The sequence below is a fragment of the Galleria mellonella genome, unplaced genomic scaffold (assembly GCF_026898425.1).
Source record: "Galleria mellonella isolate WM207_F2 unplaced genomic scaffold, CSIRO_AGI_GalMel_v1 utg117, whole genome shotgun sequence".
Lineage (NCBI taxonomy): Eukaryota > Metazoa > Arthropoda > Insecta > Lepidoptera > Pyralidae > Galleria > Galleria mellonella.
This window is the reverse complement of record NW_026441980.1, coordinates 9301482-9321008: the sequence shown is the minus strand read 5'-3', so window position 1 is coordinate 9321008 and position 19527 is coordinate 9301482. Positions and strand designations below refer to the sequence as shown.

General features: G+C 31.9%; 3 protein-coding genes across 9 annotated transcripts; 1 reads left to right on the top strand and 2 right to left on the bottom strand.

Annotated features, from left to right (window-relative positions):
- Positions 1-393: 393 nt before the first annotated feature.
- Positions 394-4995, bottom strand: LOC113511722 (tRNA-dihydrouridine(20a/20b) synthase [NAD(P)+]-like). Of its 3 annotated transcripts, none has more exons than XM_026895429.3 (2): positions 4771-4995; positions 394-3604 (listed from the first exon to the last, which is right to left on the bottom strand). In XM_026895429.3, exons 1-2 carry the CDS (start codon positions 4896-4898, stop codon positions 2551-2553), a joined length of 1182 nt encoding a protein of 393 aa, XP_026751230.2. In that variant the 5' UTR covers positions 4899-4995; the 3' UTR covers positions 394-2550. The 3 variants fall into 3 exon arrangements, with proteins under 3 accessions (XP_026751230.2, XP_031769548.1, XP_052751527.1); XM_031913688.2 differs by lacking the exon at positions 4771-4995 and adding an exon at positions 4507-4684; XM_052895567.1 differs by lacking the exon at positions 4771-4995 and adding an exon at positions 3775-4483.
- A 1762-nt stretch (positions 4996-6757) lies between these two features.
- On the top strand, positions 6758-11516 carry LOC113511720 (programmed cell death protein 2). Of its 2 annotated transcripts, none has more exons than XM_026895426.3 (6): positions 6758-7124; positions 7208-7387; positions 7944-8099; positions 8552-8641; positions 9484-9783; positions 11326-11516. In XM_026895426.3, the coding sequence occupies exons 1-6, from the start codon at positions 6945-6947 to the stop codon at positions 11476-11478; spliced, it is 1059 nt and encodes a 352-aa protein (XP_026751227.1). In that variant the 5' UTR covers positions 6758-6944; the 3' UTR covers positions 11479-11516. The 2 variants fall into 2 exon arrangements, with proteins under 2 accessions (XP_026751227.1, XP_031769351.1); XM_031913491.2 differs by lacking the exon at positions 11326-11516 and adding an exon at positions 10869-10895 and having other exon boundaries at positions 6838-7124.
- On the bottom strand, positions 11437-19266 carry LOC113511721 (transmembrane protein 242). Of its 4 annotated transcripts, none has more exons than XM_052895604.1 (5): positions 19097-19266; positions 16146-16236; positions 14036-14137; positions 12315-12451; positions 11437-11675 (listed from the first exon to the last, which is right to left on the bottom strand). In XM_052895604.1, the coding sequence occupies exons 1-5, from the start codon at positions 19139-19141 to the stop codon at positions 11526-11528; spliced, it is 525 nt and encodes a 174-aa protein (XP_052751564.1). In that variant the 5' UTR covers positions 19142-19266; the 3' UTR covers positions 11437-11525. The 4 variants fall into 4 exon arrangements, with proteins under 4 accessions (XP_052751564.1, XP_052751569.1, XP_031769352.2 ...); XM_052895609.1 differs by lacking the exon at positions 19097-19266 and adding an exon at positions 18924-19080; XM_031913492.2 differs by lacking the exons at positions 16146-16236; positions 19097-19266 and adding exons at positions 14265-14346; positions 14443-14714.
- Between the last annotated feature and the right edge of the window lie 261 nt (positions 19267-19527).

Here is a 19527-nt window from a genome sequence, read left to right as displayed (position 1 = left end):
TTAAACTTTAATGTTGACGCACAAAATACGTGGAACAGCTTATATAGCCATATAGTTCGTTATTACCCTGATTATAATCTGAATTTTATTAGAAAGTCACTTTAACAATCTGCATGGTAGTCGAAATTAACCATAGATTCAGGATAAGTAGGTAGGTAGATACCAAAACAATAAGAATTTATAGTAAATGTTTTTTTTTATAAACATGATCATTCTTTTCTTAAAAGGAAGGGATTCTTAAAAAATAGGAACATATCCATTGATAATGATATAGCAGAGTTAATTAATGAACAAATATTAGGTAAAATAACCTACCCGAAGTCATAAAGCCTTAATTTTTCAATTTTTTGTTTTGTTCAAATTTGGCCAGAAATAAATAAAAGAAATTCAAAATACTCAACTACAAGTATTTATTAAAAAAAAATCCAGTACAACATTTTTTAAGATTACAACAAAAAAACAGTACTTAATCATTACAATATTTTATACAATTTTTTATTTAACTAATTTAAATTTTAACTAACATATATTATTTACATACAGTAGGGCCTCGATTATACGAATACCCAAAATTTACATGCTGTTCGGTTCTATGGAGAGTTCGGATTTTCAGTATGTTACTTACATTATTAAAGGTATTTTTTGCAGAAAAAATTATAGTTTTGAAAAAACATATTATTATTTTAAATATATGTTAATTATTACATTTTTTTAATATTAAAATATTGTACGCTTATATAGCAGGACATGGAGATACTATTTAACTCATGTAATACCTTAATTTGACCTATGATCCACAATAAAGTCATTTGTATTTGTATTTATTATTTAAATAATCTGTTATGGTACTATGGCGCCGAGTATTGAGTGACATAGAAAAAGCTTTATCTATCAATTTACGCAATAGCATTTTTTCTGGAATGGAAATATCTACTTCGTCCGCCCATTCCAAGCATTCATTTAATGTAGTAGTGTAGAACCTAAATTAATTAACACAATAGTACGAATTAATTTATGCACCGAGTGATATCTAAAAATAAATAATACACCACTGCACAGCGTGACCAGGAAGTCATCCAAATTATAGAGGAGTTCGGTTTTTTTTATGCAACTTAGAATGGCAAACAAGCTGACGGCCCACCTGATGGAAAGTGGTAGCCGTCGCCTATAGACATGAGCAGTAGCATAGACATAAAGTGTATTCATTCGCTCCTGATAAGGGGTTCAGATCATAGAGGCGTATCTATAAAACTACACACTATAAAATCTGAAGTAGAGGCGATGTTAGCAAATCATAGGAATTTATTAAATAAAATATAATCGTATAAAGAGCGAGTTTCAGTATCACGCAAAAAATCTGATGATTGATGTGTTTGAATTAACATCTGGTATATTTTTTACCTTGACTATATCTAGAAGTGATCTATGACATTGGTACTCCTACTTCCAAAATCCACAAACACATAATCACAACCAGAGACTAGTTATACTCGTATAGGTAAAACAGATACTAAGCCTTATTGAAATTAATTCTAACAGTTAAAACTAAACAATATTTCAAAACAATGGACCGAAAAAAGCCACAAAAATGTTCTTTTTTAATGGATGACAATGGAGTGGTAAGCCCACCTGCGCTAATGGTATACGCTGGCGGAATACCAGTGAGACATAATAGGTAAGATGAAAAAGTAGGTCAGTTAGCTTATTGTGATGAATACACCTGAAATTCAGCACGATTGTTTCCAAGGGGAACCACGTGGAGATTGACCTGACAGGGTATATTACTAACAATGGAACTGGTAGTCCACATTACTAACAATCCCTTCCCGCCAGGTATAAAAATGGACCAAAACTGACAGCAGTATGTTAGTATAGGCACCTCAAAGCCATGTTTCTTAGGGGAAAAAACTTATACTAAAAAGAATAATTTGATTTCACTTTGTAAGTGTAAATTACAGTTTAATTTAATTTCACACACTTAACTACTTTGCATAATTGCAATAAGCAGAGCCAGGATGTTACTAGCAACCATGACCCTAGCCATGTTTTTGACGACGCTGTCCCTGATAACCGATGAGAACAGTAATTTGATGGTGGGAAAAAGTCACCATCCGTTTGGATGTCCCCCACACTGGATTCGATATATATATATTGAGTTCTTCATTTTTTTCGGACAATTAACGACGAAAGATGGCCTTATCACCTTACAATAATATTACCCGGTACCCCTTTCATACGCGCCCTCTTGAATGTTGAAGCGCTCCTTCGTATATTTTTTTATATGAGAGAATAGAATAGTGATGCCACCTGCACTATCAGTATAAGCTGGCGGGGCACCATTAAGTGGTGATAGATGAAGGTGAAACTAGATCAGTTGGCCCATTGTGACGGATCCAACAAGAATTAATCACGATGGTTTCCAGAGGAAACCGTGTGAAAGTAGACCTGACAGGGGATATTGTTAGAATTGGAAATTAACATTCCCATTACTAACAATCCCTCTCCCCCCAACCCTTCTCCCTATAAAGCCAATATCAGTACCTATATAGTTTAACCAGTTTCATCAAATATATTAAAGCCAGTATAATCACATGACTCAATATCTTTTACATATGAAGTAAAATAAGTGCCATCTGTAGCATTACAATCATACTTTTTACATACACAATAATAAGCACTTTTACCACAGCCTCTACATTTACTTGCATGCTTCAATGTTATTTCATCAGGATATTGACATGATATAAATTCTTCTAAGCTATACTCAAATTCTGTTGGGCCTTCATAGTCATTCAAGAGATTACTAATTAGATAATCATCAACAGCTTCAAAACTGTTGAGGTGATTGAATACTATTTTTTGTTGTTTAGTTAAAACCTTTTCAAGCATAAACACTAAATGATGGTGGTAACATTGAAAAGAAATATTAGTATACTCCTTATCTTTCATATTCATCCATAATTTAACACAACTCAGTGGAGTTACATTTGCTCCACTAAAAAGTGCAGGATTTGTGAGCAGTGCACTTGCTGCCATTACTCCATTACATTTTAATGTATCATATAAATTGTCTGCATCAGACAATGATTTAATTCCACCATTTGCAATCAATGGTATTTTAACAGACTGACAAACTTGATGCAGGGCATCTGTGTCAATGTTATCACTACTCTTTTGTTGTGGTGTTCTACCATGTACTGTCATAAAAGTAAGTCCACATTTTTCCAATTGCTGACATAGGTCAATAGTCCTTTTTAATTCTTTTAATATTCTTATTTTTACAGACACACTAAAATCATTCGGAAGACAGTTTTTTATACCTTTAACTAAGTCATAAATTGTCTGCATATTGGATAATAAAGCACACCCATAGCCATCTTTCATAGCCCATTTTTGAGGACAACCACAGTTCAAGTCAACACCATCAACATATGGATACACTAATTGTGAGGCATCCACAAAATCATTTGTAGTATTAGCAGCAAATTGTGCAATCAAAGGACTATCATTGACTGTTGTGGAGAACTCACTCATCCGGGCTTTAGCATTTTGACAAAATGAGTCTGCCAAAATCATAGGTGTAAAAGTTAAGTCGACACCATAACTGAAATAAAAAAATAATAGTTTTGCAAATTAGAAGTACCTAGGTAATTTCAAACAATAGATATAGTACTAAAACAAAACAAATCTACACATGCTAAAATATCACTACTTTATTTTCAAAGTAAAATCTTTTTTTATGGAACTTAGAATAACGAACAATCCACAGCCCACCTGATTCTAAGTGATAACTGTCACCTGCAGACATGAGCAGTACCATATGGACATAACAGAGTATACTGTTCTGCTTATGATGCCCCCATACGTTGTCATTCTTGAGGACTAAGGTATTTTTTTTAATGCATGATAATGGAATGGCAACCATGCTCACACTAACGGTACACGATAGTGGGGCACCAGTGAGGGATGACAGGGGAGAATAAAAAAAAAGTAGGTCCATATTGATAAATACACCTGAGATACAAAATGATGGTATCCAGGAGGGACCACAGGGAAATCAACCTGACAAGGCATATTACTAGCAATGGGACTAGTAGTCTGCATTAATACCAATTCTTTCTCCCCCCAACTAAGGTGTTATATCTCTGTACTCTGTAAATTCACTGCCAGCTATGGTTTATTGTTATCTTTTTATATATATCATTTATTCAATTTTAAATTAGTTGGTAATCCTATTAATCTATTCCACTAAGCATGTAATTCTTAGGTGAAATAGGTAATAATTTATTAAAAATTCAAAGTTTGTGTTCATAAAACTCTTAAATAGTCCTGATCCTAGGGGATTGTTAATAATGTGATCTAACAGATCTGTTGCTAGCAATATAACCTATCAGGTCTACCTTTATGCGGTTCTACTGGAAAACATTGTGATTACGAGTATACACTAATTTATTAATTCTTGTGAAATTCATAACAATGAACTAACAGAAGTGCTTTCATCCTCACCCGTTATCTCTCAATACTATTGTCAGTGTATACCGATAGCGGTAGCGGGATTACTATTCCATTTTAAACGATCAAAAAACTCTCAACTCAAAGTAAAAAAAAGAGAGAGTATTTTATGTAGAGTATTTTACGAACGTATAACGCATTCTAATTAATAATAATCACGGTTATAAAAATTATAATGATTATGATGAAAGCTTGATCGGCAGTAACCATGTATTTAAAATTAATATAATCACAAAACTATTCTAATAAGTTACTAACTTCTTCACCAGTGTTCTAAAATGAAGTTTGCTATATCTAACCATAGGTGCAGATACTTTTACATATGTCTGATTAGTTCGAGACTTTTCAAATAAATTTAAAACATTCAATTTATTTTTCGTGGTCATAACTTTATAAGGCTAAAAAGTATATAAAGAAGGAATGGATAAAGATATATTTTAGAATGCAATAGAATGAAAACAATTCGCAAAGTATATAAACAGATTAAAAAGAAACACAGATTAAAAAGATACACTATACACAGATTAAAGAGACTACGTATATTGCAAAAATGTCAACTATATTCTAGTCAGCCTGCGCCACTTCGAAGATTTTTTTTTGTATATGTTATAGTTAAAAATGGTAACATATTAATAATATGTTATCATTTTTAACTAATAATTATTTATTTATTTATTTATTATTGCATTCCATAATAATTAATTAATACATAATACATAATTAGTACATAAGGTTTCAATTATGGACCCTGTTGAGCACAGCAAGTAGGAGAGAGGAGGACAACACTTTTTTCACTTTCGAAATAGTGTATCACGATATGTACGTATTTTGGGGGGAAAGGGATTGTTAGTAATGGGGTCTGATTTCCCTATAACTAGCAATATACCTTATCAGGTCGACCTTCGCGTGGTTCCCCCTGGAAATTATCGTGATTAATTCTGGTGGAATTCGTCACGATTGGCTAACTGACCTGCTTTTTCATCGTCACCTATCATCCGTCACTGATGCCTCGCCAGCGTATACCGGTAGCGCGGGCGGGGCTACCATTCCATTATCACACATTAAAAAAAAAAAGTACGTATTTTCTTCATATTATTATTCATTATTTAAGTATTAGTGTGTATCTACGGTACAATTATTATGTATTTTAGCAAATAACCAGTTAAAAACAAAGTTCTTGCTTTATCCACGAAGTTACAGAGGGGTCAAAAGTGCGATAAGCCGCTTCGAGAAAAGGATGGGCCGGCTGAGGTCGCCTTGTCAGGGGTATGGTTGTGCTCCTTGATTCTATGGTAATCCTTCATAATAATAAAAAAAGACCGTTTTATTCCGGATAACTCACAATCTCCATCAGAAAGTATATTATTTGAATCAAATTGTCTTAACTCAAACATCGACTGCACTAATATCACAAAATCTCAGAATGAAACTATGAATATTGTCATATTAGCCATTGTCTTGATATGATATAACAAACTAATAGAGAGATACCAAATTTTAACTCGTAAACAATTTGATGCACTAGTTTTTGTGTGATGCCGGACAAACATACAAACAAAATTTCTAAAAATTATTATTTTTGCATCTATTAGTCTTATAATAGTTTTTTTAAATATATATATCTGTGTGTAATATGTATATATATGTCAATATATTTTTACCCATACTACCCAAGGTTTTGGTTTTTAATTTTACGACCGGTCGCCTGTCTGACGTCATCCATCTGGGGATAATATAACAATAATAATAATTTATAGTCATTGTTTGATAGACATTTATAGACTTTAATTAAGACGAATCTAACGACATGTTATTTATAAGAATCCAACAAGTTAAGTGAAAAATATCACATTAATAAATTAAAATAATACAAGTATCAAAACTCTTTCAAATGTAATCCATACCTAATTCGGCTACACGTTTATTTGCGATTGCGTATGTGTGTTACACACACATGTGCAAATTAATGCGCTTTTGGCAAATTTGAGCGACATAATTTTGTAATAGGCCTCTTAAATATATATATATCCGTCAGTATTCTACGACTATGACGATATAATCATCATAGTCATTGACAAATAATTGACATATCAAACATTTTCTATACACTAAACTGCTATATATTGAGAGAAATAGCAACTGATGGTGTATCTTTCGTCCTCTTTTTACTTATTATATTTGCATAAGAAAGGAGGCAACTATATGAATTAGTTTTTATTTTATCATTCCTTCTATGTAATTTCTTGTTCTTAGTGTCATCCTATGTCTAAGATATAGTCTTTCTCATCTGTGACTGTGTCACTTAAAAGTCTAACCAAAAATACAACACACAGAGCAGTTGATTATCGTTCTGTATCTTTTTCTCTAAATGTAATAAACCGACGAATAACCAATAAACATATAATTTAATTATAAGATTTTCCAATTTGGAAATGTCCTCAACCAAAGTAGATATTGGGTTTTTGGAGGAGAAAAGTAGTTGGCTTTTACATCCTCGATTTTTTCCCAGCAAAGTTGGAGGTACACCCGCATGGTTAGATCTGCAAAACTTACCATTACCAACAGAACTAACCTGTAAAGTATGTAGTGACCCATTAATATTTTTATGCCAGGTAAGTATCTACTGTTAAAGTTAATAACTTACTAAAATATTATGGTTATGAGTAAAAATTCTATTAGAGTTAAAATCTTTCAGATCTATGCACCTTATGAAGAATCAAGTGATTGTTTCCATCGAACTATATTTATTTTTATCTGTAGAAATGGTTCCTGTTGTAAAACAAATTCCACGGACAATATCTTAGTCTTGCGTTGTCAACTTCCTCGTAAAAATATGTTCTATTTATATGAACCTTATCAAGAGGATGAAAATGAGGTTTGTCCGAGTATTTAATTTGATAAATGATTAGGCACCTTAAGGGGATTTTCTTTTGTATGTGTATATCTGATTGCTAATTGTATTAGTATTATAGTTTCATTCTCACTCAATTATTACCCATGTTCTTATCACAACCAAAGACTACCTTTCATAAATACCTTAGCTTCTTTTTAAGTATCTAAGTAACAAATACAAAGAAAGGAAAAGTGATATTTTATTGTTCATAAGTACACATTATATTTTAATGTAATAATTACTAATTTATTTATATATGTATTTTAGTTGAAAAAGCGTAATTAGTATAATAATAGTGATAATATGACAGCTAATTGAATAAATTTGGTATGAAATTCTTATGTTCAAAACTAATGGATGACCATGAAAAAATCTGTAGTACTGAGTTAATTTCCACTTGTGTATCTTTACTTATAGCATGTGCTCTAACTAAAATACGAAACAATTATCTGTATAATAGTAGTGGAAAAAACATAATAGGAAACACTAAAATATTCAATGGAAAATGATTATAACAATTGTTTATTTTTAACAACAGGAATTTCCTACAGATAAATGGGCCAAGTTTTGCAACATTTGTGGTGCAAAAGCTCCATCACATTGTTCAAAATGTAAAAAATCATATTATTGTGGTCGTAAACATCAGATTCTTGATTGGCAAAAAGGTCATAAAGAATTATGTCCAAAATCACAGGTAAGATAATATAAAAATAATTTTAATCTCAAAAAAAGGAGTGAAGATTTATAAACTTATAAATTTTTTAGTGTATATTTATAAGATTAGTAGGATATATATGTGTAAGTTTGTATCTTTATAAACTTAACATATTTATAATTACACATTCTAATAATTGGCCTTCATTAGAAAATCTCAATCATATCTACAAATAAATCTTCATTTATTAAGATGTATTAAATTGTTAATTAACAAAAAAAATTTAATATCAGTATAGCAACACACTAAATATGATGATACATCTGGTGGTAATCATTGCTCATAGATATGAACACCATGGACAATACATTAATGTGCATAGTATCTGCTCCCCCTCCCCTCTAAAAATTGTTATAATTGGGGATTAGTGTTACATTAAGATCTCTCTAATTAAGAGAATCATTAAAGTACCTTGATTATATTTTTTTCAGAACACAGTACTTAACAATTTTATTGTCACTGAAGCAGGAAAATCAATTTTATTCAAGGAATGGGAACTAGTGGTAGATGAAGAATCTGAGGTAAGTACCTATGTACACATTTTACAACCTCAAAAATCTCCTGCATTTTTATAGCTTCTTTCATAATTTTCAAAATAAAGTTTACATATTTGGATGGTTTATTATAATTCACATTTTTAGTTAATTAATTTATTATTATATATTAAATTAATAAACTGTACAATGCTGAATATAAGCCGCACCATTGAGGGGTCATATATCACCATGATATTGACTAAATGAACAAAGTTGATATTAAATTTTATTCCTGTTTATTCATTTTTCCTACATGATATATTAGTAAATAATGCTTAGGGTTTTTGAAACTGAACTCTTAACAAATTATCATCTACCATAAAAAGACTATTTTTCTGACATCTGTTGAAAGAATTGTATTCTAGAGAATAATTATTAAAATCATTATAAAAGGTACAAATCTCGCCAATAGATAAATAACTACCTTATTATATTAATACCTTTTAAATATACTATGTGATCAACACCAAGAAAAGATTCAAAATTAAATTTTCAAAAATGATGAACAGTATTAAATAAGTATACTTAATGAAAAAGACAATGTAAATTTACTACATTGACATGGAATTTGAAGTGCTTGTTTAAATTTAGGAAAGTTGAGACAAGTCTGTGGGAATTTTATAAAAAAATGGGTGAATATGGTAAGGTATGGTGACTTTGCCGGCGCTATATACGCTGGCGGGACACCAATGAGTGATGATAGGTGGCAATGAAAACAGGCCAGATGAATTCAATTAAAACATGTCCATGTTCATAGCTAAAAGCTTTACTCCTGATTTTAGGGTAGGCAATTACAACACTCTGTAACTTAACTATATATTTTATAGGAAGATTCTACTGACATTGATATGAATCAAGAAATGGAGAAACTAAATAAATTGCTGCAAGAAAAAAAAGCCGGAACATTAAATAATGTTAGTGAAGATGAATTACAACAGTACACAACAGCCGTACCGGTAGACAAAGTTTTTAAGAAATTTAGTAAAAGGGTATCTAGACATCCAGACCAAGTCCTGCGATATGAAAGGGGTGGAACTCCCTTATGGATAACAGGCAACAGTGACAATAGTATCATAAATATACCAAACTGTCAATATTGTAATGGACAAAGACAATTTGAATTTCAGGTAAGTTATTATAGCCACAGTAAATACAAAGAACTAGTTACTTCTTGTACAGTAGTTTCAGAAAGGGACTATGTAGGCCCCTTATACCTGAATACCTTATACTAAACTGCCATTAATTCGTTCAGTACATGTTAAAGGTCAACACACGCATTAATGCTTTTCTATTGTAAAATAGTTAAATTTTAACTACTTGATTATTTTCGGTCAGTGAAATTAGTTTTTATATTGTATTATATGAATAGTAATATTACTAAACTTAGATCGACCTGTCAAAACGTGACCAAACTTGCCCAAAATTACGTAACTGGATTCAAAAAGTCGACTCAAACTCATTTCGACTTAATTTAATAATTGACCAAATTTCAAAAGTCCAACGTGACTAAATTTGACCAAAATCATTTAAGTCGCGTCGCGTCGATTTAGAATAATTTTGCCGTGTTGAATTTACCCAAGTTTGGATTAATTTCGCTAAATTTGATCAAAATAGAGTTTAATATGTTTAAGCGAGTTTAATTTCCCCCCTTGGATTTTAATATGGATAAACAATTTCATTTTTATGTTGTACAATTTTAAATATTACAAAAATCCATATTACCAGATTGAATGCAATATTTTTTCATTCAAAATTATTCAGAAATGATATTCATATCTAACATATGAAAATAGGAATACCCAAAAAAAATGGAAATGCACCATAACCATGTAATTCACGATAATTAGTTTTGAGGCCACGTAATGCATTTGAAATTATACCATACGCAGGACGCGTTATAGATACACCTACACAGCCGATTCCACGTTGCGGTAGGATTTTGATACATATGTTACATTGCTGGTTTTTGATATTTTACAGTATTATACTATAAAATATTATTTCTTTATATTATGACATAATACAGTTTAACCGATTTAAATGCGGTTTTCACTAATGCATTACGGTTTGCTCCACTTAACATTTAGTGTTTATTTCAATCGGTTCATAAATAAAAAACTATATCAATCTAAAGAATCACATGAAATGCAAAAAATAACCGATCAGTTGAATTGGTTGAAACCATATGAAGGGTATTTTTTTTTTTTGGTAGAAAATGGAATAGTAACCTCACCTGCGCTAACGGGGCACCAGTTAAGGGTGATCGATGAGGATGAAAACAGGCCAGTTAGCCCATCATAATGAATTCATCAGGAATTAATCATGATAGTTTCCAGGGGGAACCACGAGAAGGTCGACCAGGTTGGGTATATTGCTAGCAATGGGATTCTCAATCTCCATTACTAACAATCCCTTTCCCCCAAATATGAAGGGCATTAGGTATGTAATTGTCATTTAAGTATATAATACAATATAAGACCGAATTCATAAAGGGTTCCAATTGGAATGATATATGGGAAGTGTATATTTAGAAGCAGGCAATGCCGCGGGAAACAATATATATATATAACTCCCATTTTCGCCCATTCTCATAGTATGTTAACTGTACCCCCTTTAAAACTGCTTTCCATAGAAACAAATATATAATAGACTATTCTTAATACTTTCAGGTAATGCCACAACTTCTAAATTTCATTAATGTTGGTATAGATATTAACAGCATAGACTGGGGTGTGCTTGTTGTATATACCTGTAAAAGAAGTTGTAATGATGGTCCAGCATACAAGAAAGAGTTTATTTTAAAACAAGACTTATTAAATTAAACTATAAATATACTTATTAAAATGTACTAACAAATTAATTCATTATTTTATTTGTCGTCAACAGATTTTTTTCCATATTCTTCTGATAAATATGTTAATAAATCATTCAATCCACTGAATTCAGTTCTTGACTGTGGTGGATTATTCTTTGGAAGAACTGGTAATATATTACCCATTCTTATTCTAAAATCTTTTAACTGAAAAAATAAAACATTTACTATTAAAGTACATAAATTTTTATCACTTCATAATAGATTGCTATTAATGGTTAAAATAATTATAAAATGAAGCACAATCGCTTAATCATTAGAAATAATTAATGCATTTTTCTTTATAAAATGACTACATTTGCAATCAAATGTGGCAATAAATGAAACTAATGTTTCTAAATATCAAACAATTTCTGGCTATTATAAGCTATTTGCAGATATTTGGACATATAATAACAAAATCATAATTGCCTTTTATATGTGTGGTTAATTTAGAATTAAGATAACAATAAATTTTAGTATTGTAATTATTACCCATTTATTACAATTTTGTTTTTGACTCCAAAATATTTTTAATAACTCTTGTATTTTATGGTTTTTAAGATATTGTTTAAAACTGCAATGTTCATACAAAATCCTCAAATAGGAACAATTGTATTCATCAGTTTCTTTTTTTTTTTTTTAGACAGATAACCTCTCAGTGCCTCTATCCTTTTAGGAACATATTTTTTAAATATTTTTGAGATTATTAAAAATCTCAAAAATATTAAAAAAAAATGTTTATATCTCATTCATACACAACTACTAGATTTCATTAAGATAAAAACATATTACAAATTCAATTACATTGGTTGCACCAGAGAGTTTCCATATTCCATAACATAAACAAGAAGTTCCAGTTATAGCATAAAGTGTACCCCAACCTAGAGCTCTTAATGCTAATATTGCACCTGCATCAGCTAATTCTGCACTGCTGTGTAACCCTGGAAAATTATGAAGAATAATTAAATACTTTAGTGAATACAGACAGATACATCAACCTTAGGTTAGACTGATGACTAAGAAAAACAAATATACATAAAAAAATATATATTACTGGCAGTTAGGGTTGCCAACCTTTCCAGATTGCCCAGGAGGCTCCAATAATAATGGTTAACTTTCAGGAGTGCAATCATTTCTCAAATTTTTCTAAAAATTAAATGCCTCTGTTGCTCACACATTGCTACTCACTCGCTTTATGGTCTCTAATGCATCATGTGAACGCGTATTCAAAATGATGAACCAAGAAAATAAACTGAATGAGTATTTCTTTAGTAAAAGCAGAATTACTAGAACTTTGATTTTTTTCATATAAAACCTTTTATGATTTTGTGTTGAAAAATTGACAAATATTAGATGCTCCTCGAAAACAAAATAAATATATATTTAAAAATTAATTCTAGATTTTCTTTTAGTAAAATCTATAAAATTATCTGGTGACTTGTAACACAGGTTCTTCTAAACCTACCGCAAGCACCAGTCTCTCACAAAATTGGTCTTCATATCAAGTTGGCACTTTATTCTACCTTTTGTGAAGAGAAAATAAACTATTCATTCATTCATTCAATTCCTTAACATTATTTTCCAGAGTTGGTCCTTTTGATATTTTTTTTATGGGTGAAAATGGTATGGTAACAGTAACTCCGCCTGCGCTAATGGGATATGATGGCGAAGCACCAGTGAAGGGTGATAGATGAGAATGAAAACAGGCCCATCATGATAAATTCATCAGGAATTAACCATGATAGTTTCCAGGGGGAATCACGAGGAGGTCGACCTGGTTGAGTATATGGCTAGCAATAGGATTCTCAGTCTCCATTACTAACAATCCCTTTCCCCTCTCCTTTCAGTAGTTGGCAATCCTATTGGAAGTACTTTTTTTTAATGGATGATAATGGAGCAGATACTCTGTCAGGGCACCAGTAAGGGATGATAGGTGCGAATGAAAAGGCAGGTCAGTTAGCCTATTGTGAAGAATACATTTGAAATGTAAGACAATGGTTTCCAGGGGGAACCGCATGGAGGTCGAGCTGGAAGGATATATTTCTAACAATGTGACTGGTAGTCCACATTACTAACAATCTCTTCTCCCCTACTAGTGTATTCATAGTAATACTGAATAAACAAGTTAATAACTCACTTTATAAACAATATAGCAGGCTGTTATGTATATACATGGTGAAATTAAAATTATCAACAATATATAAATTTAAGAGTACCCATGCCATATGAGGACAGAAATTTTGTGAATCAAAAATTTTTGTACATTCCATATAGCTAAATATTGAATCACACTGCTAATGCTGAAATTGGCATTATTAAATATTTGATTCAAGAAATTGTTTCCTGTAAAGGAGCTTTTCAAAATACAAACATGATGAAATTCTGAGCATCTAACTTTTTTTAACTTAATTTTGCTAATTATATAGGTAATAATAATGCATAAAAAACAACAGTGAATAATAAATTGTTTTTAAATCTAGGAAAAAGGATATCATATTTCTGTTATTATGGTGTAAAGAATTTACCTTTACTGAAATATTTAGGGTCAGTTTTTTTCGCTGCAGCTAAAGTAGCGCTAAAACCAATAAATGCTGATATACCAGCAACAGTTGCTAGAAATACTCCACCTAGAAATAACAATTTTCTATTATTCATCGAATTATAAAATAACCTGCATACGAATAATGTGGCCAACAACGTGATTAACACCTGTAATTATTATATACGTAACCTATGACTATCATAATTTTTTACCTTTTATTCTTTGAAAACGTTGTTCATTCTCCATACTTGAGACTTTTAAAATATAATTTGTATAATATTATACCAGTGTTACCTTTTTAGTCAATGAAAAATGGAAACTAATTTAAAAATAGGAGTAATCTATTTAAAATATAGAATTTTATAACATTTCTGTCAAAATCAGTCGTACCCTTCCTTTTATAAAATGTAATAATTAGTTGTTTGGAGTGTAATAACACTCCAAACAACTAATTAGTAAAAATAATTGTTTTCTTAGCTCTGCACATCAGCAGATAGTTCTCTATTATTTCCATTCACTTCACCGGTTAATTATTTTGTTTGTAACAGTCAGAAATATGTAGATTAGAGCAAAATAAATGTTAAAGTATATTATGTAAATATGTTCAGTATGATAGAAATTAGTTTTTTTTTTTCTGTTTTCGTCACAGACATATTGTCTATGGTTTTCTCATCAACAGCCATATACAAGGACTAACGATACATGAGAAGATTCATGGTATTAAATTAAGAATGTCTATGGAATTTTCTCATCAACAGTCAATGATAAAATTGATAATTCTAACGCTATATATAGAAAATGTTAATCTTCATGGTATTAAATTAAGAACAATAAACTGTGAATATATAATCTAATAAAAGGAATGATAAAATTGACAATTCTTAGTAGGCTAGTATATAGAAAATTTTATGTAATTCCTTATTCTTAGGCTAAACCTTAGACGATATTAACGATGCACGACTTTACTACCCGACTACTAATTTTTCGACTTAGTGAACCGTTCGGATTTTTCAATTGATTTTTAAATCATTCGCGTACAATTTTTATTCAACTGACTACTAATGTCAGACAACTATTAATGTTGTTCGACTTCTAATATAATTCATTAGTAGTCGTTGATGTACGAATCGACACCAACCTCGTTAGAATGATTTAATTTTTTAATGAATAAGAGTGTTGCCAATTGATATGTTGTAAAAATAACCAAATTTCCGATAAAAGAAAGTACAGTTTTATTTAATTGCGAAAGTATAACAACATGTAGGCATTATTAAATTGATATATCAGTACCCAGTGTTTTTTTACTACCTGGTGGTGGTTTTATCTAAAATAATAACATTAGTAATTACTAATTATTCGAATAACAAAATCATTCGGATTTGCGTATCGCTAGACGGTATACTAAGTCTATCTCTAAGAAGAAATTATCCAGATTTCGGAATAACTATGCGTTAAACGATTTTTTTTTATTAATATGTTTTACGGCTCTGGATACAAGTCCTTTTGAGCCCGAACGAATTAGTAAAGTAGTCAGGGTTGCCAGCAGCGATTTGTATTTTTACGAAAAGTCAAATATATTTTTTCCATATCGATAAGATTTCCTAATTTTTACCGTATCACAAAGTCGTATCACTTATTTTTACTATGTATTTTATTTTATTTTTTGCTATGCAATTTATGTGCCACAGTTAAAGTTCTGTTCAGTTATAAAAATAAAAAAAAAATGTTACAACCCAATTTTAATCTACTCTTTGAATAGTCGAGCACTACGAATAGGCGTTTGAATGTAACGAAGTGGACCGATAGTTTTAAAGTAATTTTTGATTTTTTCGTGGTCACCCTGGTGATAAGAGTATTCCGTCCCTACATCATATCAGTGTATCTCGACTCCTACCGAATAAACAACTATGTTAGGCTATCTATGTAGATAATCTTAAACTATGTAGATATTAACTGTATACATATAAACGTAGGTAGATATATACATCCACGTATAAAATTTGTCGTTTTAGGCAATCTAAACATACCTACGTAACTACTACTTTTAACTTGTAATAAATATATTGTAAATATTATAATCAAATAATATTTACCTAGTGATGAAGTCCTCAGAAATGGCAATGCATGGGGTATCATAAGCGAAATAGTATACTCTGTTATGTCCATGGTACTGCTCGTAGGTATCTATAGACGACAGTTTTTTTTTATAGGTGAAAATGTCATGGCAACCCCGCCTGCGCTAGCGGGATACGCTGGCGGAGCACCAGTGAAGGGTCATAGATGAGAATGAAAACAGGCCAGTTAGCCTATCATGATGAATTCATCAGGAATTGACCATGATAGTTTCCAGGGAAAACTGCGAGGAGATCGACCTGGTTGGGTATATTGCTAGCAATGGGATTCTCAGTCTCCATTACTAACAATCCCTTTCCCCCTATAGGCGACAGTTGCCACTGTCCATCAAATACGCCGTCAGCTTGTTTGCCATTCTAAGTTGCATGCAAAAACTCATGATGTATCACATGAAATTTATGCTACTAGAGGATCTCCACAGGATGTCTTATCGCCTTTTCTGTGGCTTCTAACAGTAGATCAACTCTTAGAACGAATAACTGATGACCACATCGAAGTGCACGGTTATGATGTATCACATGAAATTTATGCTACTAGAGGATCCCCACAGGATGTCTTATCGCCTCTTCTGTGGCTTCTAACAGTATATCAACTCTTAGAACGAATAACTGATGACCACATCGAAGTGCTCGGTTATGCAGATGACCTTGTAATCATGGTTAGAGGTTTTTGTAATTACAATAACAGAACGTATCCAAAGTGCTCTTAAAATCATAATAAAATGGAGTAACCAATTATTAGTAAATCCTAATAAACAGTAATCATCCAATTTACTAAAAGGAAGAAAATAGAAAAACTAATACGCCTACAATAAATGAGAAAATTATCAACTTCTTTAAAGAAGTCAAGCGTTTTGAATAATGTTCAATTCATAAGTCATAACTGGCAACACGCGATTGTTAAAGACTTTGCCCTCAAATTTTGAGATTTTCCAGATGAGAAGGTGCGGCGTAGTTTCCTGAACGCTGTTCAGCCGAGTCGGATTCGTTAGTTGGCCTCTCGGTCAAAGTTAGACTTACCTAGTCGGACAAGTTGTATACATACATTGTAGTGTTTTCAATCATAACCGGAATAGGTGTGACATGGATGTTGGACATGATTTTAGCCTTTTTTTTAAATGAATGATAATGGAATAGTAACCCCGCCTGCGATAACGGTATACGCCGACACCAGTGAGAGATGATAGGTGACAATGAAAAGGCATCAGCTAGCCTATCGTGATTTCACGATAAACCGCGAGGAAGTCGTCCTGACAGGGTGTATTGCTAACAATGGGGCTAACTAATCCCCATATTTAACAATCCATTTTTCCCCTGATTTTAGCCTTGTCCATGTTCATATTAAGACCTACCTGTTGAGAAGCACTATTAAGTTCATTGATCTTAAATACTATATTCAAGTTCTCCAGGGATTCCGCCATGATTAGTATATCATGCGAGTGATGTATCCGCCATTGATGTTTATACCATAACTTTTCCACTCCAGGAGTTTGAAAACACCTTTCAGAACAGCTGTGAAGTTTCGAAGATATGACGTCTCCTTGTCTAATACACCACTCTGCACTAAGATAGGTATCGTACTCTGGTTCGTACGATAGCCTTACTATACATATACTTAAACACTTCAATATACCTATAGTTAATCTGGCACCGCTGGAGGGACTGTAGTATCGCCCATATCTCGACCGAATCAAAGGCTTTCTAATAGTCCACAAACTTTTGACATAGTGCCTTAAGTAAAATTTGTCGTAGCGTATGTATGTGATATATGGTACCAAAACTCTTTCGGAAACCAGTTTGTTCGGGTGGCTGGAAGTCATCGAGTTTGCGCGTAAGAGCGGAATTCTCGAAAACATTACGTAAACGCGATTCATGAGGAACATCGATCTATACTTCTTCAATTGTCACTTTTCATAAATAAAAGGCTGTAATTCTGTCTTCCCCAGTGCCTTGCCGTTTTAAGTTATTTGAGAGCCATTTTAATCTCCTGCAAACTGAGATCTGGTATATTACGGTATAGTGTCGGGTGACTTTAGCTTCTGCGGTCGATGCGATGTTAACGATGCGTCGTTAACATAGCATCATACAAATGATACATCGCCATTTCACATCATACAAATGATGTTGACAAAACCAGTTACTTTTATTTAAAAACCAAATTACCGAATCGATTTTAATAAAATTTTAATGTGACTATATTCTTTCAGATAGAAAAAATAAAATTCCATATTGATTCATAAATGACGGACTAACAGGTACGGAAGTAACAAAAATAAAAAAATAACTACTATATGTATATCATATATTGTATAAAACCAGTAAAATGTTTGGTTTCTAAAAATGCAATTTATTAACGGGATTATTATATATGTACAATTTATTAGATGTGTATTGAAATAAATATTGTTAATTTTAAAGATTACTATTCCTTACTAATAATATAAATGTTGGGGGGAAAGGTATTGTTAGTAATGTGGTCTAATAGCCCCATTGCTAGCAATATACTCTCTCAGGTCGACCTCCACGCGGTTCCCTCTGGATCATGGTTAATTCTTATCGAAGTCATCATGGTGGGCCAACTGACCTGCATTACTATCGTGGATATTTTTAACGGATTTTTTTACAATGGGCTGACCCGCTTTCACCCTCACCTATCACCTCTCACTGGTGCCCCGCCAGCGTATACCGATAGCAAAGGCGGGGTTACCAATCCATTTTCACCTATTAAAAAAAACTGACCTGAATTTATTCTCACCAATTATCTTCCACTGATGCCTCGTCGGTGTATACCGATAACGCGGCCGGTGTAACCATTCACTTTTTACCAATTAAAAAAATATATATACTTGTGAAATATGCTTATAGCGCCTAAACAAGTCAAATAATTGCTATGAAATTTGGTATACACGTACTGTATGGGATTGAAAAGGATACAGGCTACTGTTAATCCAGGTCATGCGAACAAAGCCGCTGGTAAAAGCTAGTTGTTAAAGTAAATAAAAATAACCGTTTTGAATTAGTATTAATAAATCACGGAATGACAGAATGTGTCTTGTGTAACACTGTTACATGCCCACACAAGTGTAATTACTTACCTTTCGTTTTTTATGATTGCATTTCCAATATTCTATATTTAGATATCCGTGATAACACCAGTAATGAATAATATAAATTATAGATTAACAATCGTACCTATGGCACGAACAAACATTTTACGTCTATTTTAAGTTTTATAATTTATTATTTGATAGAGATATAAACTATTATTATTTCAGCCGTTAAGTGTCAACTGCTGAACATAAAGAGTTTTGCCAGTAGTTGCCACGCTTGGGAGACGGGTTGG